Genomic DNA, 22,902 nt, shown 5'->3' with positions numbered 1-22,902 from the left:
GCACCGCATTTACACGTGCCCCGGACGGCAGCACACTGAGCTGGGTTGGAGCGGCCCCGGCTGGCAGGGGGATATCCTATCAGCCCAGGGCTACTTCGACCCAGCTCAATATGCTGTGGAGGGGCTGGCTAGGGCACAACGGTGCTCTAGTGCAGGTAGCCTCCGCACTGAAGCACCCATGTCCAAGCCAGCCCCGTCAGTGTCTACACATGAGTCGCTGTGTACTAAAATACTCTTTGGCAGGATAGTACAAGTTTTAACCTGTGGCAGAGTGTATTAGCTTACTGCGGCCTAATAGGACCACACATGTAGATGCGGAGACGTTTACTGCAGACCTAATTAGGCAGCTCCACAGTAAATGTCTTGTGTAGATGCATCCATTTAGAGAGAGATTTATTTCCAGAATCTCATCATGATAAAAAGTAGTGCTGCACAGACTTCCAAAGTGCAATCAGACTTTACTCAACCTGAAAAAACAGAAAAGTCAGACCAGGATTTGTCTAGTTTGATAAAAGTGCTGTTCTGTTTCAAAAAGATCTCTATCCAGGCACTTCCTCTGGTTTCAAGAATCCTACATAAGATCTGGCTATGGTGTGCAGGTATTGTATTTCACTGTTGTGGGACAGAAAGATTTTTATTACTTATGCCTGAATCTATCAGCAGCATACTAGTGAAGGTTTCTAAAGTTCTGTCTGCACTACAGACACTGTGCTGCTGCAGCTACACCTTCCTTCCAAGTAATATAAGCTAAGTTGAAAGACATCCTCTCCTTAGTGTAGGTATGTCCACACCAAGGGTTTTTATTGTCTGCCCATTTTTTTATACTCCTGACCTAAGAATTGTACGGTCCCTCTCAACTAGGAAAAAAAAACACAACATTGCCTGCTATCTGGTACTTAACCAACTGGAATACTCCATTAACTGGAGTTTTCAGCCAGCCAGCTGGATGTGGGAGAGGGGCGAGAGAAAGCTTGCACATGGTTGCCACCACCACCCACCGCCCTGTGCTGCTGCCACTCCACCCTGCCCCCGGCTCTGCATTATCTGAAAACCCTGCCGGATTATTTTAGATAATCACAGTTTTTACGTAACCAGCAATCCCCGTACCCCAGGATGTCAGATAACAGATTTCACTGTAGCGTCGAGGACACATGTAGGGAGAGTAAAGGCAAAAAAAAAAAAATGCCAAGGGACTTCAAAGATTGAATACCTGCCCTGGACAAAAAAATCCTTCACTGACAACCCATGCTGAAAATAGTAGCTTTCATAAAATAAACACCTGGGGCTGATATCCCTCCTTAAAAATAAGCTATCAGTATTGGCTCCCAAAATCTCTATTGGTGCACCCCTAACATTTTCTTGTCCTTTTTTTTCCTTTTACTTGGTTTTCTTTCTAGATTTTTTTCCAGATGTCTTGGTTTTTGTCTATCTTCTATTACTATAATTTGAACAATCCTGAGTGACTTTTCAAAATCCTGTAAGTCCATAAAAACATATCCAAAATATTATCTTTAAATCTTTGTTTTTAATGTCAGTAAGGCTTACATACAGTCTAGATGAATCAATATTGTCATGTGCAATTAATTCAAAGCAATAAACTCCGGCATATGTTGCACTGGAGTTATTGCTCCTGGGCACCGCATTTACACGTGCCCCGGACGGCAGCACACTGAGCTGGGTTGGAGCGGCCCCGGCTGGCAGGGGGATATCCTATCAGCCCAGGGCTACTTCGACCCAGCTCAATATGCTGTGGAGGGGCTGGCTAGGGCACAACGGTGCTCTAGTGCAGGTAGCCTCCGCACTGAAGCACCCATGTCCAAGCCAGCCCCGTCAGTGTCTACACATGAGTCGCTGTGTACTAAAATACTCTTTGGCAGGATAGTACAAGTTTTAACCTGTGGCAGAGTGTATTAGCTTACTGCGGCCTAATAGGACCACACATGTAGATGCGGAGACGTTTACTGCAGACCTAATTAGGCAGCTCCACAGTAAATGTCTTGTGTAGATGCATCCATTTAGAGAGAGATTTATTTCCAGAATCTCATCATGATAAAAAGTAGTGCTGCACAGACTTCCAAAGTGCAATCAGACTTTACTCAACCTGAAAAAACAGAAAAGTCAGACCAGGATTTGTCTAGTTTGATAAAAGTGCTGTTCTGTTTCAAAAAGATCTCTATCCAGGCACTTCCTCTGGTTTCAAGAATCCTACATAAGATCTGGCTATGGTGTGCAGGTATTGTATTTCACTGTTGTGGGACAGAAAGATTTTTATTACTTATGCCTGAATCTATCAGCAGCATACTAGTGAAGGTTTCTAAAGTTCTGTCTGCACTACAGACACTGTGCTGCTGCAGCTACACCTTCCTTCCAAGTAATATAAGCTAAGTTGAAAGACATCCTCTCCTTAGTGTAGGTATGTCCACACCAAGGGTTTTTATTGTCTGCCCATTTTTTTATACTCCTGACCTAAGAATTGTACGGTCCCTCTCAACTAGGAAAAAAAAACACAACATTGCCTGCTATCTGGTACTTAACCAACTGGAATACTCCATTAACTGGAGTTTTCAGCCAGCCAGCTGGATGTGGGAGAGGGGCGAGAGAAAGCTTGCACATGGTTGCCACCACCACCCACCGCCCTGTGCTGCTGCCACTCCACCCTGCCCCCGGCTCTGCATTATCTGAAAACCCTGCCGGATTATTTTAGATAATCACAGTTTTTACGTAACCAGCAATCCCCGTACCCCAGGATGTCAGATAACAGATTTCACTGTAGCGTCGAGGACACATGTAGGGAGAGTAAAGGCAAAAAAAAAAAAATGCCAAGGGACTTCAAAGATTGAATACCTGCCCTGGACAAAAAAATCCTTCACTGACAACCCATGCTGAAAATAGTAGCTTTCATAAAATAAACACCTGGGTCCATTCCTAGTGCATCTGAACTTGTAGTTGGTTTGTCATGTAGGTTTGAGGCGTGCTCTTGTTGCTGTAGCTGTTGTTGCTGCCTGAAATTATCAAATCAGTAAAAGTTATTAGAAAAACAAAGGTAGCATCACAAAGATATAACCAAAAACCAGACCGACTTCAATGCTTCTAGTATCATTTAATGTTAGAGCTATGAATCTTCACTTTAGTTAAGAAAATATTCAGATACAAAGCTCAGTTAGGTATCAAGATCTACTGGTCTGATATGAAGAACTGACTTCAGTGTATCCTGATCAGCTACCATATATCTGACCACAAAGAAAAACAAACGATAGGAAATCACTTCCCACCACCCTTAGGAAACTAATTCTGGAAAGTATTTAGAATGATGAAAAAGGGATCCCTTTAATAAAAAAAATGCTTAAATATAATCAATTAAAAAAAAAAAAAATCACATGCTGGGAACAAGATCCTTTACCTATGTTTTAACTTTAAAAATACAAAGAACTGGTCATTATTTATTCCATTTGGTCTTAGCATTTCTTGTTTACTTAGAAAAAATTATGTCCAGTTACATTTTCAAGTCTTTAATTTATACAACTTTTTTCTATTTGTGGAAAATTCTCTTGGCCTTAATTTCTACCCCCAAACTGACTCAGACCCCACTTTAAATGACTATTTCTTTATAAAGTGTTTTTTTTTGTTTTTTTGTTTGTTTGTTTTTTTACAGTTCTTTATACATTCTTTGAATGTATTTAAGTCAACAGGTCCTGATGATCTTCATTCCTAGGGTACTTAGGGAATTAGCTGGAGTCATAGCGGAGCTGCTGGCACAACTGTTTGAGCACTCGTGGTGCTCAGGACAGGTCTCGGAGGATTGGAAAAGGGCCAATGTGGTCTCTATTTTCAAGAATGGGAGGAAGGAGGAACTGGGTAACTATAGGCCAGTTAGTCTCTATCCGTAGCAAGACTTTTGAGAAAATTGTTAAGGATCATATTTGTGGGGGACCTGTGGGTAAAATGATGGCTAAGGAACAACCAGCATGGGTTCACAGCAGGCAGATCCTGCCTGACTAACCTGGTTTAATTTTACGAGCGGGTCACAAAATGCTTGGATGAAGCAATAGAGGCAGATGTTATTTACTTAGATTTTAAAAAGGCCTTGGACACAGTGTCACACCCAATTCTTATAAATAAACTGAACAGTTGCAATGTAGATTATTACACAGCCTGGTGGGTAGAAAATTGGCTTATGGGATGCACCCAGAGAGTGGTGGTGGATGGGTCAATTTCTACCTGGAGAAATGTGGGCAGCGGAATCCCCAAGGCTCTGTCCTGGGACCGATACCATTTAATATCTTCATTAGTGACTTGGACGAGGGAGTAGAAAGCACCCTGCCCAAGTTTGCTGATGACACCAAACTATGGGGGCAGGTACACAAACTAGATGGCAAGGAGTGAATCCAGGCTGATTTGGACAGGCTGGGGAAACAGGCCAGAACAGGATGCAGTTTAACAAGGATAAGTGCCATGTGTTGCACCTGTGGAGGAATTGTCAACACTCCTATAGCCTGGGAGGTACCACTCTAAGGAGCACAACTGTGGAAAGGGATCTCGACGTCGTCGACTCCAAAATGAACATGAGTCACCAGTGGGATGAGGTATTACGTAAAGCAAACCACACCCTTTCTTGCATAAGTAGGTGCATCACAAACAGGTCTAGGGAGGTGATACTTCCCCTCTATGCAGCATTAGTCAGGCCACAGCTGGAGTACTGCATCCAGTTTTGAGCGCCGCACTCCAGGAGGGATGTGGATGGCCTGGAGAGGGTTCAAAGGAGAGCCACTCGTCTGGTTAAAGACCTACAGAAAAAACCCTATATGGACGGATTGGGAGACCTGAACCTCTTCAGCCTCTGCAAGAGGAGGCTGAGAGGTGATTTCATGGTCACCTACAAATTCATCGGGGGGGGGGGGGGGGGGGGGAGGGCAAGAAATAGGGGGTACAAAGTTTACCAGGGCGCCTGTTCGGGTAACTAGAAATAATGGCCACAAACTGGAAGAGAGCAAATTTAGAGTGGACATCAGGAAAAAATTCTTTACAGTGAGGGTTGTCAAAACGTGGCATAAGCTTCCAAGGGAGATGGTTCTGTCCCCATTCTTGGAGATGTTTAAAAGGAGATTGGACAGACACCTGTCTGGGGTCATCTGACCCCAGCACTCATTCCTGCCCAGGGCAGGGAGTCAGACTCGATGATCTAATAGGTCCCTTCCAACTCTAACATCCATGAAACTATGAAAGCCTCTATGTTGCATTTTTCAGGTTCTATTATTTTGAGAGTGTTCTCCTAACTGCAAGCTCCTTTTCATTATAGGGAAAATGAATGACTGAGAAAACACTGGATGATGTTAGCTACATCACATGCCCTTCTATTCAAATGTTTGTAGTTGTTTTTCTCTACCCTCAGTCCGTATAGTTCACTGACTTTTGCCAGACATCTGAGTTCCAGAAAATTGGGATTCTCAGCCTTTCATATACTGTCAAGTTCTTTCACCATCTAGCCTCTCTCCCTAGTCCCAAGACTGCTTTACTTCTCCTTCCTCACCAGAGAATCAAGATATAAAACTAAGTGACAACAAACAAGCTGAAACTTTAAAATTTCTGAAGTGGAAACTGAATTCAAATGAGGAAATTTGCTCACAACTTTGTTTGCAAGAGAACAGGTCACAACTTTGGATGTAGAAGAAACCAACAGTTAGAAATTATGTCTAATCTTCCATTTATATCCACTCACAACGGGACATATACCAACATGCATTTGGGAATCTACTGAAATGAAAAACATACCAATTTAAGGAGAAGTACTCTTATTTGATACCTATGAGAGACCTTGGACCTGAGAAGAAAGGCTTAATGCAAAGACAGAAAGATTATCTCCTGGAAAATAATTATTAAAACCATTTATTAGGCTTCATGTAAATATATTTTAATACTAGTCTGTTTGCTTGTATATACATGACTGGATCTTTGCCTTACTGTTAGTCCCCCCCACTTCAGTTTTTAATTGATCTTTTTGTTAGTTACCATAATAATTTATATGTAGCTACAGGATTACCAAAATACATGTACTATTAGCCTTTTTTTTGTTTAAGAGCGCTAAAGCCAAGTCTGGCTTCTGAACAAGAAAAGACATTATACAATCCTAAGGCACATTTACTTCAACACGTCATCTTAATTTTCCATTAGCTACTTTACTTTTCAAAGTATGCCTGTCTTCTCCTTCGCAGTTCTTCTGAAGAAAGAGACTCTGTCAGACTTGTACTAGTTGATTGCGAAATACTTCGTGATATAGACCCTGAGAACTCATTTTGATGATCTCCTAAAATCAGGACACATCATTTCATTACACCACTAAAGCAGAGAAAATAAACTAATTTAGATAATATAGTTTTAATGATATCTTCAAACTTAAAGAAAATAATTGTTGACAAAGCAAACATCATATAGAGCAGCACTGTCCAACTTCTGAGAAGCTGAGAGCTGTCAAGTGGGACCTGCATACCCTCCATCCTCACCACGTGGGCTCTCCTAACATACAGGCTTCATGGACTCCCCAGGACCCTCTGGGCCACTCAGCCCTAACCTCAGGGGTAGGGACAGGAAGCTGAAGGAAAAAGAAGGAGCATGGAGACCCCCAGCAGCAGCGGGAGTTGTACGGGGGGAGCAGCAGGCAGGCAAAAGCCTGCGGCTGCATGCCACCTATGGGTCACAAATTGTACATCCCTAATATAGAGAATCAAATGACTACTACAGTACACAAAAATCTTTTTTAAAAAAGTGATCTAACACGGAGTGAACTGTCCAGGGATTGGGGACTAGTGCATTTTACCAGAAGAAAAACAAAAATCAATGGTACAGAATTGTCCCATTCAGTAACCAACTGAAAGTCCATGCTGTCTAATGACTATTCAGCTGCCTAAGGGAGAAAGCTGAGTGTATATTTTCTTAGTAATCACTTAGCCGTATTGTAATTGGCAAGACTCCTGTCAAGAAGAGGAGGAATTCTGAAGAAGAAGGGCCAAAGATTAGATTGTAGTATCCTCTCACTACTAAGAGGCAATCTCTTAAGGGGGTCTGTAACACATTGAGAAGAAAACCTGTGGCATTTGACCCACAGACAGGTTTCAGATATCAGTAAGGGATTTTTTTAATAACCACTGAATAGACTAAAATCATCTCGAGAGAAATACTATAGATTTTTAAAACCAGCATTTTACCTTGCATGCTAAGTTGAATGGCTCTACGAAGATCAGCTTCTTCATCTTCCATATCAATTTCGTGCCGACTTAGAGCAAGGGCTTTTTGGAAATTCTCCTCATCTTCATCTAACATGCCTGTCCCATCAAATGGATGGTTAACTTCTACAGCTTGGTCCAGGTTACTTTTCTGCAATCTGTAGAGTAAATAAAGTCATTGCAGATGGCCTCATACCATATATTTTATTTGAATCTCAATTGCACTAAGAAACATTGTGATTGTTGCCAAACTCCTCTGTGAGAGTTAAATGTTTTCCTTTTTTCAGATGGGAAATGGATGTGAAAGAGAGATTAAGTGACCAGCCCATGGTCATGTGGCTAGTTAGAGTTATCCTACATTATATACACCCCGGGAATTATGCAAAGAATTATGCATATACATCCCGGGAATTATGCAAAATTAATTACTTTATTTTTTAAACAAATTAAACTAAATATAACACTATTCGAAACGTCTTTAGAAATATATACAGGTACTTTGTATTTATGCAACTATATAACACATTTTATCTCAAAATCTTTAGTGTTTTACCATTCTATGGACAAAAAATAAAAATGTAACCCAGTAGGTGTGAGTTTTAAAACTAAATAAAACAATTAGGACTTGTTATACTGAGATCAGATTTTCTAATTTTCAGCATAATTACTCTCTTTTCTTTTTCAGTAAATTAGATGCTCATTTCTTTTTACAGTCCAAGTTCAAAACAAAATCAATTAAACAAAGGAGGTTTAAGAGTCCTTGTGTGCAATGTAACCAAACTATTGCAGTTATACTGGGTTCTTCACACAGTACAATACTTGTCAAAATACCAACAAAATAAGTCAAATAAATAAATAAATAAATAAATAATAATAAAATAAAGCATCAATAATACTAAAACAAAAAGTGTATTTGTTAAAGTATTTTTATGTTCCAAAGCTGAAATAAAGTAAGACCAGCTCTTTCATTTTTACTTCTGAAAGAGAATGCCTGAGATTGGAGAGGACAAGGTTGTACAGTGAGCTGCTGAACTCTGCCTCAGCTGTGTTTGTTACAGCATTTATGTATCTGAAAGGTAATGTTTTCACTTGCAGAATACATTGGCTGAAGATGTCCAAAACATGGCAATGTCAATTTCCTGATTGTAGAGTGCTTTGGATCACATTGGGTGCTGCCAGCTTGGTATACAAAGCAAACTCCCGTGCTGAAATGTCACTGAAGCCAGAAACTGAAGTGTAGTCCTCCTTAACATGAAAATCCTGACGTATTTCAGGAATTGCTGGCTGCCCACTCTCAGTACCACCGATGTACTTTTTCAGCTTTTCAGCTGAACTGTCAACAGCTGAACAGAACAGGTGCACCAACTTGCTGCTTTGCTCAGTTGTTACATTGTTGGCATTTTCAGCCCTGAGAAACCTTTGGGTTTTCCTCCAAAAACTGAGCATGTCTCTCAAGAAAAAACAGGAGCTCCTCCATTTTCTCAAAAGCAAAGAGAGTGCATGGTCTCTGGCTTTTAAACTGTCATATTGAATGAAATAGTTTGAATGTTTGTAATGGTTGCCCATTAGCCAGTTTCAGGAAGAAGAAAAGATTTATCTCCTTATCTAGGTCATTGTTTTGGACTACGTGTGGAGGATCCAGACTTTGCTTAAAGTTTTAACTCTTGAATTTTATCTTTAGAGGTCTAACAAAGAGAACCTGAAAATGATCCTTAAGCAAATATCCTGAGTTCCGAGAGATCAAACCCTAGGGCCTTTTGAAAAAATTGGAAAGAAAAGGTCACTTACAGTGGTATGGAAGTTCCCCAAAGTAATTAAAATGATCAACAAAAGAAACTAATTACCAAGCAAAAGAATCTGTTGAGTAAGATCCAAGCCCAAATTTGGGGGTAATGACAGGGTTGAGTAGGAGTGGCCCAGGACGGTAACTCACTCAATAAAAACTGTAACCTACTCTCCCAATTTGGAGGTAACCTCACTTGCAGAACAACAAAGGAAGAATCACAAGTGTAGGCCAGATCAGACTGATCACCTGAACCACCCTCTCCATGAACACGAATCTCTTAGTTCACGCTGAAGCTGCAGAGCGCCCGAAAGGGACTGAAAGAAGGGGACTTAGTCCTATCAGTATTGAGGCCAGCCCACTGAATCATATTGCTGAGGCGAGCCCACTGAACCGTACTACTGAGGCCAACCCATTAAATTGCACTACTGAGGAATGAAACCATGTTTAGGTGTTTGGCTTCTCGGAATTCTAGGATTGTAAGTATATTATGAAAAATAATACTATTGATTCAAATTTAACTTTTAGTTGTAATTGTAGTTGTTTTTGTAATACTCATTCTTATAGCATTGTTTGGGAAGGAAGTGCATTCGGAGCATTGTTTCTGATATGTGTAATTATTGTGTTCTTAATGTTTGTGGTGTTTCTTAAAGCTAAGCAGTGTTATATGCGTAGCAAAGAATTTTAAAATAAAATTGTGTTGTATGAATTAAGTGTGTAATCATTGTGAAATCGTGCAATCAATACTCCCCCAGCCAGTGCATCAAAACGAATCAGTAAATTGTGTGGGATTTTCTCTATTCCATAACCCACTAGAGACATAAACATAGCCATTAGATCAAAGATTGGCTTGCACATTTCATTGGTGAAATGCAAGGCAGTTTTCAGCATCAAACACTGGGTTTCATCTGACAGCATTCTCTCAAATTCCCACAACGCATGTGGTGCCAAGTTGCCCCCCACAGCTATTTCTTCTTCAGCAAAGCCATAATAATGTTGAAAGAGCTTTGCACGGTACTGAACAGCAGCAAACCGGCTGTTCCATCTAGCTGCCACTGGGTTTGGTGCCATTGTTGCACTGGAAACTTTTTGCCTGAGGTAATTTAAGCATCTTATCTTCCTGCCCCACACCATACAGAACATGTGTGAGAAAGCTCATAACACTGCACTGACATCCTCAAATGGCTTATGAAAACCTTCCTCCACCACACTGATTATGTAAGCAAGGCACATTACGTGGATGCTATTGGGAAACAGTCCAGATAATACAGTTGTGTAAGCTTTTTTCATGTATGCAACATTATCTGTGTCAAAGACAACCACGGTATTGTAAGCAATTTTGTAACTTTGCACAGTCTGAATGACTGCTTGAGACACAGTGTTGTGATTTGTTTTTTGCATGAAGTGTATGTCAGCAAGATAGGAGGACCCCTTACCAGTAGCATCTCTCACCAACAGTGAGAGTAAAATGGTTAGTACATGATGGCCTTCATCATCAGTCATTTCATCGACTATAACTGACACGTAGTCATCCTTTACTTAGTCCTTAAGTTTATTTCTCTCAGTGTTGTAGGCATCTAAAAGATATTCATCCTGAAGCTGGTAACCTTCTGGAATTACACCACCATTCTTGACTCCAATATTTAGAAACTGGTGTATGAAAGGATGGTCTATTTTAAATAAAGGTACATTTGCAGCAGCACATGTTAAGATACAGTCATGAACAACATCCAAGCACTCATGTTATATTACTGTGGTTTGGCTGAAACACGTTGAAAGCGTATACTGCACTGTTTTATGATTCTACTTGTACTTCAGTTTTTCTCTTTAAATGTTTCTGTGATTTGGTGAGGTAGTTTGCAATTTTTGATTTCCTCTGATGTTCCAGAACAACTTTAGACATTTTGCAAAACAGTTTTCCTCTATTTTCAAATACTTGTCCTGGAAAATTTTTACTCTCTCTTCTGCTACTATATTTGCAATGTGGGACCTTTCTTGTCGCATTTTCTGGTAAATCAATCAATGCTCCCCTGACCCATAGTATGATCCGACATATTTCATTATCTTTCTGTGCTGCTTGCTGTGATATAAAGGCTGGGAAACTAAAAATAAAAACTAAGCAGATGACACCTGTCACATGATGGGGGCTACAGTAGCTCAGGAGACAAACAATGTGTCAGGGATGAGCAATTATTTTAGCTGGAAGGCCACTTAATGACTTTTGGTTAGCTGTCGAGGGCACCGTCTGGTGCAGAACCAGAAGATCACCTTACTTTTACTAAGTGGAAAGAACATTTATGACTTATTTTAGTTGAAAATGGAAATGTTGTTTAAGTAACTTAATTAGGAATAAAATGCAATTATGACATAAATGCATCAGAATTATATTAATTAAAATATTTTACAGCATGTCAATATTTGGAAACATTCAATGATGCCATATAAATCAGAATGTAACCAGTCCATGCTTCTGATGGGGCTGGCAATACCACTTATCACTAAACGACTCTTCCTATTGCAAGGCTGTTTTCAGTTGCTTTTACTTTGTCAAACCATAAACATTTAGGCTGAAATATTACATGCTGGCATCTGCCCAAAGTTCAGTTTATTGGGGGGGAAAATTTCAGCAGAAACCATTGCAGTGTGGACTTTCCAGAAGGAATGGGCTTTCTGCCAATCCTGGGAAAAGCTGTCCAAACTGCCATGTTCTGAGCATCTGCAAAAACTGCAGTTTGCATATGCTCAGAAGAGAGTTGCTCGAAATTAATCACTAAAATCTCCATCCGTGTCTAAGCACGCTCCAGATTCTCACAGTTGCTATTACCAACCACAGTGCTTATACACCATCCCTCCAAAACAGGGCTACAGGGGCAAAGCCCTCCAACAGCTGATCTGGACCATGGCAGAACTGGGCACTGAAATTGTCTTTTTCTTACTTCTGAGTGCTTGACTTTGCAACCTTAATAATGTTAACAAGCTGTGAACTGTGTTTAACAGTTAGGGACATACCAAATTCACGATTTCATGGACTAACTGAATTCCATGAAATCCAGGCAATGCCTACAAAATCCATGGAAAAAAAACTTCCTGAAAATAAAAATGCTGGCTCCTCAGAAGGAGCAAGCAGTCCTCAGTACACTGGATCATGGAGGGAGGAAGGTTGCCCACTCAAAGGGCTTCCGGCAAGATGGCTTCCCCCCTGCCCTAATTGGCTGCAAGGACTGCCTATCATGTGGCCATGTCACTCCACCAATCAGCAGCGAGGGGCAGGGCTGCATGATGGACAGCCCTCACAATCAGAAGCGAGGGGTGGGGCCATATGACAGGAAGCCCCCATTGACAATCAGCAGTGAGGGACAGGCCCACCAAGGCCCCTCAGCCAATCAGGTGTAGGGGGAGCCCACTACGCTCTGCCCGCAATATTGGGGGGGCAGCCCCCATGAATTAGGTAGGTCCCTAACAATAATATATGTAATGCACTCAAGGTGCACTACAGCAACTGTATGTCATTAGTTTTCTTATGAAGTTTTTTTATGTAGGCATCTGACAGTGAAAGCAATCACAGTTAATACTGTTAAAAATAAATCTTTATTTACCTTACCTCTGATCTCTTGATTGTGCAGTCTCTTCCCCAATCAATTTTGGTCGCTGTATCTGCTGTACCCGAACCATTTGCAATAGTTGGTCAGCCTCACAATCTGGTAGGTCACCCTTCACAACAAATATAGAATAACCTGGAAAAAATAAGACCATAAATCCAAAGGACCAAAGATAAAACATCCAAAACCCCATATAAAAAAAAAAATATTGAATTATACTGTTCACAGTAAATTATATTATAGCTTAACCTCTTATTATGAAGACAGATTATTATTTCATTACTTTCGTCACCAAACTAATATAAGGTAAACTAGATTAAAAAAAAAACCTCTTCTAAATAATAATAATAAAAAATTATCTGATTTTATTCACTGGCTTTTAAATAATGGTGATTTACAACTAAAAATGAGTATTACCTTCTTGTTGTAACTGAGCCAGGAAAAGTGCAAGGTATGTATCTGATATTAGTTCTGGACCCGTCAAGAGAGAGTTCAAGTTAAACCACTGTAGTTAAACAAAGAAAAGTTTGAAAGAAAAAAAGTTAACATGCGATTTGGCAGTTCATTTTTGGACAATGAGATCACTTTCCATGACGAAATATCTTATTTGAAATCTAATCATATGACATATTAACAAACACAATCCTTTCAAGAACCCAAGTATTGCTATGTTACTCCCTTCAAATAGTCTTGAGATGAAACAAACTATGGAAGTAGAATGGGGAATTATTGCCTTCAGGCTCCTCCCTGCTAATGGCAGCTGGTGGAGAATGGTTGTTTCTGAGAGAGAAGCTTGGACACTATTCTTATGCTATTGTTTCAACTGTTACTTTATGATACTACTGAACTGGGGTTTGAAATCTTTGTTGTTAGACACTACCATTTTACACACAGTTTTTTCTTCTTCTGACACTAAATCCTACATTAAAATGTTGATAGATCCCTTTTTAAAGAGAAGGCCGTGTATGTTTTTGCTAGAACCATCTAAAACAGTGCTGTCTTTAGTAACTGATAGCAATGTTAACAGGAATCTTGTTTATGGTAACTTTTCTAAGCACATAATATGCATTTATTTTACTGAAAATTGTATCAACCAAGAGAAAGTATATTCAAATTTATTGGCAAACTTTATTGATTGTATCAATAACATGATCTGTATTAGAAAAGGAAGGCAGGACATAAAGAAGTTCCCATACAGAATATGACTGACCCCTGTGAAAAGCAAGATTAACCACTATTTCTGGTACCCAGTAAAAATGTATGCAGAGAAAGAAGGATCTTCTGTGGCATGATTAAAATGTCAGACATGTCCCTTGATAACAGCTATCAATTATTTCAAGTGCTTGAAAAAAATTAAAACACCAATTTAGTGTGTTAAAATTGTGCAAGATCACTTTAGACAGAAAAAGGAAAATTCAATTGATATTCTCTACTAAAACTTCCAAGTGTGCTAATTATATAAATAGCTATATTCTTTGTGATAGAGACAACACTCAACACAGGAAAGAGAACTTTGACAATTCAGAAATTACTGAATTACACAGGATCAAAACTAGTCTTAGGCCTCACTCCAGCAAAAACATTAACACTTAACAGAAATCAATGGATTCCTTGTGTGCTTGAAACAGTCTGTGGTATCTAAGGCATCAGAGTCATAATTAAAATTCACCCAGAATGGAATCAAATGGCTCCATGCTGCCAAACTCCTAACCCATCCATTACCTCAAGTTCCCAATGTTTTTAAAACTAATAACTATAAAAAACATAGCATGGGTGTGGTATAGAGTATTAAAAAGACAGAGGGTGCTGACAGACATGGGGAGAAAAAACTAAACCTGCGCTTCACAGAAGCAGCAGCGCGTTATTAGCACTTTTATTGAAACCTGATTGAATTAGTTATTAGATAAAAGCCCCACTAAAGCACCTGATCTATACAGATGCTGGGGAAAGCTGGGTGCAACTAACAGGATGCCTCTTCTGGGCAGGAGCACACCAAGTTTAAAGTAAAGCGATGTTTTTTGGGGGGGGGGGGGAAAGAGGGGGGGGGGGGCATCTGGGGGGAAAGAGGGGAGGGGGGTCATCTTTGCAAGCAGCCAACATGTCCATTATATTTGGGATTACATGAAAAGCCAAACTTTTGAAACAGATTGGCTAGGAAGACACTTTAAAAACAATAGATACAGGTAAGATGGTCCAATCAATATCCTATTTCCTTTAGTAGACTATTACGATCTTGTAAATGATTAATGTATGTATTACCATCTATATAAAAGATACCCACCAAACAATCTTAATATGATAACAATATTTCAAATACAGCTTTTACCCAAAATAAACATGTTAAACTTGAATTTTAGAAGTCTCAGTTTAAGAATGACAGCTTAGAAAAAATGTCTCCATCACTATATTAAATGCCTCTTTATAACATAATAATTTTCAAGTAAACATCCATGTTTTTTCTATACCAAACATACAAAAAAGGCTCACAAATAACACTCATCATTATTTAAATGAAACCAGAATATAAAGCTTGTAAAATATTCTCTATGTTCACATTTCTTGCGGCCAGATGCCAGTTCCACATCAACTAAACCACAGAGCATATTTTTGAAATTTCTGCTGGCCTGCAAAATCATTTCTAGCATCAGTTATCACTTGCAGCCAAACCAATTTCAACTTTAATTTTCAAGTAAGGAGGCTTTATTAGGTATATTACATACGTTCAGACTTTTAAAAATAAGAAATAATTAGAGAGGCACCAATACAACGGTCCAATATTGGATTGGCACCGATATAAAGAAAATTGACTGTATCACAAATCGGCCTGATGTGGCCGATAAATGCCCTGTGCATGCACGCAGCAACAGCGCAGCATGTAAGCAGCGAGGAGCACAGCCCGGCAGCATGGAGAGCTGTGTGTAGTTGGTAAGTCTGTTGTGATGGAAGGGGAGAGGGGAGGGAAGGGGTGTGGGGGGCAGATCAAGGGCCCCACAGTGAGGAGAGAGTGGGCCTGGAGCTGGGGGTGGGGCAGATGCTGCCCAGCCGGGGTGGGTGGGGTGGGGTGCAGGACGGAGCAACAACTCGTCTGGGGGATACAGAGTGGGGAGGGAGGAGGCAGATCCCACCACTGCACGCATCCCAGGGTGTGGTCCCCTGGGGTCTGTGCAGGGTAGAGTAGACTCCTGCTGCAGGCTGGGGTGGTGCCAAGCTCTCCCCAGCAGGGGTTGGGCTGGGCTGTGCTTGAGGCAGGACAGGTGGCAGTGGCACTGGGAGGGAGGCTATGGGGGGCTACAGCAAATTCTGGGGTGGCTGCAGCCTCTACTGTAGCGCCCTCCAAGCACTGCTGCCTCCTGCCCCGAGCACAGACTGGCCCAGCCCGCAGCAGCAGCCTTCCCTGCCCTGCCCCGCGCAGATCCGGGGGCCCCCGCCACACGCCCCCACCATGCCCTTGGGGTGTGCACAGCAGCAGGAGCTGCCTCCCCCACTTCTCATGCCCCCCGGACGAACTGCAGCTCCGTCCCGTGCCCCACCCGGGCAGCGCCTGCCCCAGCCCTACTCCCTCACCGCAGGGGCCTCAATCTGCCTCCCCCCATCCCCACGCCCCTTGCCTTCCCCCTCCCTTTCCACCACAACAGACTTAACAGCTGGATACTGCTCTTCAAGTGCCAAGAAGCATAACAGAAATCATTTACGTACTGGTCATATGCCTCCTTAAAAACTGGCTATCAGTATCGGCCCCAAAAATCTGTTGGTGCACCCCTAGAAATAAGTTTCAGTGCTGTATTAAAATGTAGTTGCCTGTTTAATTTAAACTACACATTTCTTAACAGGATGGCAGCCTGAGTGCTTCGTCAAAAGTCTTAACCATTGTTAGGTGGACCTCTCTATACTACTATTCTTTAAAAAGCTTATTTCACAACTATTTATGTTTTTGTAAAGTTGCATACAGAATTTAGGAGTTGTTTAGAAACTCACGGTTGGCTACGAAAGTCTATTATACATTAACGTGTGAGAAAAACAACTTGTTCAAGTTGTGAGTTTATATAACCTACATACCACCACCTTTTATTTTTAGCAATCTATTTTGCTATTTCTAACATCCTCACTCAAAGGCTTTCTAAAATCTATAATTAAAGTTGCGTTTCTACTTTCCCCCAACCAATTCTTAATATTACTCCAAAGCTGGCAAATGTAAACATTCAAAGTTCATTAACTTATTAGAACCTTTCTTAAACCTACTAAATGTTTACATATGCAGACATAACCTAGAATTTACTTTTATGGTACCAGTGCAGTATAAGGAAAACACTTTTAATGTAAAAAGTCTCTCTTTTTTTCCACCTGTTCTTTGTATTAAAGCTTTTCTCTCTTTGATGAAGAATCCAGATATCATTATGTTCAGTAAAGATCTGTCATATATGGCTGCAACCTGAGCTGTTCTTGCTTTCTGTATTAGAGCGGATGCAGGTTTACAGGGGATTTAACCCCAGAGTCCTTCATTGGTCATCTCTCAGGTCAAGCTCCCTTGCAACTGTGTGATATAAACAAGCATTTACTCGAATTATTTATCTGAGATTGTATAAAACAAATTTCAGACCAGGCCTTCAAGATGAACAGCTAACACATGGTCTCATTGTAACCACTTTCCACCCCCACTCTGAAGTCAACTTTTAAATAAAAAAGACAATGTCACCTGTTTTCCTAACTTTCGAACTGTAAACCAGTGTTCCTTATAATTACAAATAAATGATTTTTCATTTCTGCAAAAAGAAAAACAAAAAGGTATACATAAAATTAAGTACTCTAATATTAGAGCTTATATTTTTTTTAAGTTCTTTGCTATCACTAATTTAAACAACAACATGTTAGAAATACAGTTGTGATAACTACTGGTGCTATGGAACATCTATACTGCTTTTATAATTCAAACTATTTATTAAGTGCTCTTTTTAATCATGTAAACATTAACGAAGTCTCTATATACCTAGCGATGTCATAAGACACATGACATCACATACCACTTAAAGTCAGCATACTGTGATGTCACAGATACTGAGATGTCATGAAGGCTCAGAGGACAGATGCTCACGTAAATCCCCAAATACGAAAAATAAAAGGCTGAGGGGATAAAAAGGAAACATAAAAATGATAACAGAGCTTGAAATGGTAATTTCCAAAGAAACTCTGAGTAATCACAGATTTTCAGCATTATTTTTTCTGTAAAATGAAAGCAGGGTGCTAAAAAGAAATTCTTACATAGGGTCGATCCCGAGCCTCTGATACTCTGGGCTGTTGAAGAGGATTAGTTCTAAACCCCAAACTTTCAAGGCATTGCTTATAACCTGTCAAAAAACAGTACTTTTCATGAGACAAATCAGTCAACTCCAAATTTAAGCAATGCAACCATTTTAGCTGCTATTAACCATTATATTGTTTTCATAAAACTGTGATTTTAAAAAGTTGCTATAAAAAGAATACCTCGGGATCATAATATTCAAAATGCAACCTTCATGAATCTACATTCAACATAAAACATACAAAGCATTTCTAAGACTGTTACAAAACTGTAGCTTGACGGAGAGGTCCTTGCAGAGGCAGAATGTCCTGTTTAAGTTAAAATCTTATATCCAGCATTTGCTTATTTTTCTCTTATTTCCCCCTCAAAACTATGTTTGAAAAACTATTTGAATTGTGTAGCCACCAGAATGGCACAAAAACAAAATTAATCAGTGCATGTCTATTGACAGCAGCATACTTGGAGTTTGTCTACTCTAGTCTGTCTTAAAAAGATGTCCATCAAGACTTTTAGTTCAATTACAGGAACTTAATTTTGTTCTTCCTGTGCTGTAAAATTGGAACCCTGTTCCAATGAAGTCCCTGATTTAATTATAATATTGTGGGAAATACTTGAAAGGCTAACCAAAAATCCTGGACTCTAAAAGGGAATTTTTCTAAAGTTCTGGGAAATTCAAAATAAATTGTTAAGATTATTCAATTAGTTTAAAATTCATGTATGGAATCAAATTCCTCTATAACATTCAATTAAAGCTGTTCGGAATAATGAGGGAAGTTTAGTTAGTAATGTACCCTCGTTTTAACTGCCCAAGCATATAGTGAGTAAAGCAAAGATACGGCAAGAAAAACAGATACAAAGTAGAAAGCCGTGTTTTTTAGCTTCAAAATTACTGAAGGTCAATTAGGAATACAAGAACCGCCATACTGATAGGAAATGGTAAGAAATGTATTTCAATGATGAGACTGAAAAGCAGAATGAGAAAATGAAAGAAAGGGCTCTGTGCCACCAGAAACAGAATGTAAGAGAGGCTTACATGGGATTCTAGAAAGAAATACTGACAAACAAGAAAAGACAGTCAAAAAGATCACATAAAGATCCAATCTAAATGAAAGCTACAAACTGAGATTTTTATAGGCTGCTGATCATTTTATTACAAGTGTCTAAAGTTTAATTACATTTTAAATTAAATTCCCTTTTTAATATAACTTTTTCCCCTCAAATAACTTTAAATTACAAGAGGCTATACGAAAATTTCTACAAGTGAGATTCTTTAGCTTTTTCCATATGACACTCACTGCGATACAAGGATCCCTGCATGTATCCTTTAACTAACAGGAAGGGCTCTGTAATCCCCAATTTGAGAATCATTAAGCAAGGACACGATATATCCCGAATAGTAAAGAACCACAAACTCCCCCTCCTCTGCCCTCCCCCCTTAATCCTATTATGAAAAATTGATGTTTTAGATTTTCTTCAGAAAAATCTTATATATAATGCAACTGCACTGATTCTAAGAAGTACTTCTGACAACATAGAGTCATGCTTACTTGAATAGAAAAGAATCCACTGTCATCCATATTTCCAGAAGGTTGCTGTTCAGGGTGAAGTATCGGAGAAAAACCAGAAGTGGTAATCAGTGAACAGTTCTAAATGATTTGAGAATCAAGTTTAAAAATAAGTACAGCTATGTTCACTTAAAGCAAAGACTAACAATATCCATTCTACAAAAGACAGGCTACCATGCCCAGGATATGTTTATTTAATAAACTCAGAACTTTGACTTGGCAATGCCTAGAGCTTAGCGACAGCAACCAGGTACCAAAATTTCTGATCATTTCTCTCTATGGTTTAATGCATCACGGAACAAATCACAAATGCTCCTTTCCAAGCTTAAATCTCTTTGCCTGTAAGAGGAGGATCACATCTCGTTCACAGAAGTGTTGTGAAGACTTAGTAGTAAAATAAATATTGCAAAAGCAAATTTTGAGATGTTTAGATGCATAAGACTAAGCAACTGAAAAATATTATCACTTGGATCTAGACCTGTCATTACAGTGCAAAAATGGCAGATACATAATACACAATGTTACTTCACAAAACAAAGCTGGTTTGAAGCAATCTACTAAGGTTATAAATATTGTTACCTGTAAAAATGTTCTGTACTCTTCACTAGACATTCCTCCCTCTGCCATTCTCATTCTCTCTTCTTCATCCAGCTGCTGCGCAATGAAAGATAACTCCACTGGGCTAAAATACTCCCCTTGTAGTAGGTTATTCAGACAGTGCTGAGCACACAATGAACCTTCTTGCTAACATTTGAAAGGAAATAAAAAAAACCACAAGAGCTATTTTAATTTTTTTTTTGTGATAGTTACATTGTTTCAACCATCTGTTTGCCAAAGAACTATATTTACCCCAAGGTATCCTTCAGCTGCATTTTTCTGGCTTTAAACCATAGCAAGAAAGATCAGATCTCTGACACAGTAACCATGTAATATCCTTAAGAAAACTATAAAGTTAATTTTCAGGCAAAAAAGTTTATTTTAAAGTGTACTTTAAGAGTTGCCCTAGGACTGGAGCCCCTGAAGTCATGTGAACAATCCTGCTGGTTTTACAAATCAGAACAGCAATGGACTCCATTCTGCCCCAGACAGAGAGTATCAGTCACACATGGAGGCTCTCTCATTTTCCACACCACATATACTTTTCCCATGTAGGCTTCCCATGCTTGTGCCTGCATGGAATAAAATGCCCCACATGACATACAGGTCATATATGTTTTTCAGTATGCTTCAAGCAAAGATATCCATCTTTTAGTTGTATGAAAATTAAATTAAAAATCAGTCAACTCCAAATTTAAGCAATGCAACCATTTTAGCTGCTATTAACCATTATATTATTTTCATAAAACTGCGATTTTAAAAAGTTGCTATAAAAAGAGCCAATCTAAAGATCTAAGATTAAATTAATTTAATTTAAGTTAAAAACAAATTATTTAAAATTAAATTGGAAATTATAACAATCTCTGTTAAGGGTACCTATAATCTATAAAAGTAATTAAAAGAAAACATTTTAAAGCTGCCATGGAAGCCACCAAACATGTATTTCCTGATTAGATTTTATAAAACTCAGCTTAGCAAACTTGTGGAAGTTACTGGCTAAGCCCCTTGATGATGAAGTGATAAAGCAACAATGACAGTAGCAGCTTCTTCTGCAGATGTATAGAGAATATTTTATTTCAGTTTATTCAAATGGTTTTAACAACCAGTTCATCAAAATTAAGAAAACAATTAAGTGTTTTTAACTAGTGAAAGCTAGTTTTTAGTCACATTTTAAGGATCTTTTGACCAAAACAATGTGTTTTTATGACAGATGCTAATATGCTAATTTTAAATAACAGATTTTGATAAACACTTTTTCTTATGTATCCAACACATTTAAACTAGTTTTACTTAATTAAAAAAATTAAGACAGACGCTGCTTTCTGTGTTTTGCAGTTGAATTCAAATTTCAATCTAAATGTCGCTCAGTATAACTCCAAAGTAAAACTGTATAACCTAGGAAATAAAAAGTATACCATTCATGGCTTTCTAAGGCAATACCATGTAAAAAATAAGAATCTGAATAAAAGTAAATGAAACTACAGAACTGCTCAAATAAATGTGCAAAGATTTAGCATATCCTCCTGGTAAGAAGCAAAGTAATTCCTAATTATATTACCTAAAGAGAATCAACTTTTTGGGGTAGCAACACTATAGTCAAAATATAAAGCAAGATTAAAATTAATTATTTGAATAAAGGCTTCCTCTTTGCTGATTTAAATCATCCCATCCTGTCTATGTCTTTTGCATTTCTTTTCTTAACACAGGAACTCCAATACACTCAGTTCTCTCAAACTGTGTGAAAAGAACTCTATTTATAAGAAACTTCAGGAAAAATTGTGCTCGAACTTTCTGTATAAATACAACTTGGAAATATAATTTTTAAATTTTTTTTTGGCTTAAGTGAAAGCAAATCCTCGGAAAACTTTAAAACCCCCATTTCACACAGTCTTTGTGAGATTTAAACTGAACAAGGTTTGCCCTAAGGCACTGATGCTCACAGTTTTGGCCCCATGAGGCAGATGAATGGTGCAAGGCCTATCTGCAGGCCAGATTGGGTCCTGTGTCACCCCAGCACACTGTCTTTGCCCACTGGGATCAGGCTGTGAGGTTTTGCGCTACCCCCACCTAGCCCCACATGCCAGGATCAAGCCCTGCACCACTGTGCCTAAACTGGCATGCAGCACCACAACCCACAGATTGGTGGGTATTCCTACAGGCCAGATGATACAATGCCAAGGGCCAGATCTGGCTCATGGGCCAGAGGTTGGTGGGGGGCACAGCCGGGCTGCAACTTTTCCAGCCTCCTGCTCCCCCCCCTACCAACCCAACTCCCCCACCCCACACACACCTAGAACAGCGACAGATGTCTGGCTTGGCTTGCCAGCCCCCTAGCATTAGGGGTGAGCAAAATATGGCATGTGGACCAGATCTGATTGGATCCAGCCTACAGGTGGGCCCCTGTCAATTGACTGTATCTGGCTTGGCGGTCCCCACAGCACTCTGAATGGGGCCAGGCTCTGCCCGAGGTAGTGCTGCCACGCTCCCACCCATGCCTACCAGGCACCACCGCTCCAGCACACAGCTTCTCAGTGCTGCTCTTGGTGCAGCTGCAACCACCTGAGTACTGCTCAGTACCCCTGGTCTCTAGCAGCAGCTCTTCTTCCTCCTCGTCCATGTTGTGCCATTCTGTGAAGCAGGGGTAGGAGGTGACTGGAGACACATGCCAAGCCAGGAGATGCCCAGCCAGGATAGGGGGGCTGCAGCCAGGTGGCTCCTGCCCCAGCGTGCGAGGTCCCGATCCCAGCTCCAGGCCACCTTCCATCCATTCAGCCACCCACAGGTGACTGTGGGACTGTGGCAGACTGTCATGGGCGGGGCTCAACCCCATGTGGGTGCAGCGGCA

The 22,902-nt window shown here is 39.8% G+C and overlaps 1 protein-coding gene across 6 annotated transcripts in view; it reads right to left on the bottom strand.

The window, feature by feature from the left end:
- Nucleotides 1–22,902, bottom strand: part of ATXN3 (ataxin 3) — a 33,089-nt gene that overhangs the window by 7,328 nt on the left and 2,859 nt on the right. Inside the window, exons 2-11 of one of the 6 annotated variants that reach the window (XM_025214532.1) lie at nt 20,040–20,204; nt 19,443–19,541; nt 17,856–17,941; nt 17,293–17,359; nt 13,017–13,104; nt 12,602–12,734; nt 7,200–7,375; nt 6,178–6,301; nt 2,914–3,002; nt 1,211–1,279 (exon numbers count right to left, since the gene is read on the bottom strand). In XM_025214532.1, coding sequence (XP_025070317.1) covers nt 1,233–1,279; nt 2,914–3,002; nt 6,178–6,301; nt 7,200–7,375; nt 12,602–12,734; nt 13,017–13,104; nt 17,293–17,359; nt 17,856–17,941; nt 19,443–19,541; nt 20,040–20,204 — 1,074 coding nt within the window. In that variant the 3' untranslated portion in view covers nt 1,211–1,232. Of the gene's footprint in view, nt 1–1,210; nt 1,280–2,913; nt 3,003–6,177; nt 6,302–7,199; nt 7,376–12,601; nt 12,735–13,016; nt 13,105–17,292; nt 17,360–17,855; nt 17,942–19,442; nt 19,542–20,039; nt 20,205–20,309; nt 20,689–22,902 lie in introns of those variants that run through there. The other 5 variants (XM_025214533.1, XM_025214531.1, XM_006032809.3 and 2 more) reach the window with 5 other exon arrangements.

Source organism: Alligator sinensis, unplaced genomic scaffold, assembly GCF_000455745.1.
Source record: "Alligator sinensis unplaced genomic scaffold, ASM45574v1 scaffold645_1, whole genome shotgun sequence".
Taxonomy (NCBI): Eukaryota; Metazoa; Chordata; order Crocodylia; family Alligatoridae; genus Alligator; species Alligator sinensis.
This window is presented reverse-complemented; position numbering and strand designations above follow the sequence as displayed.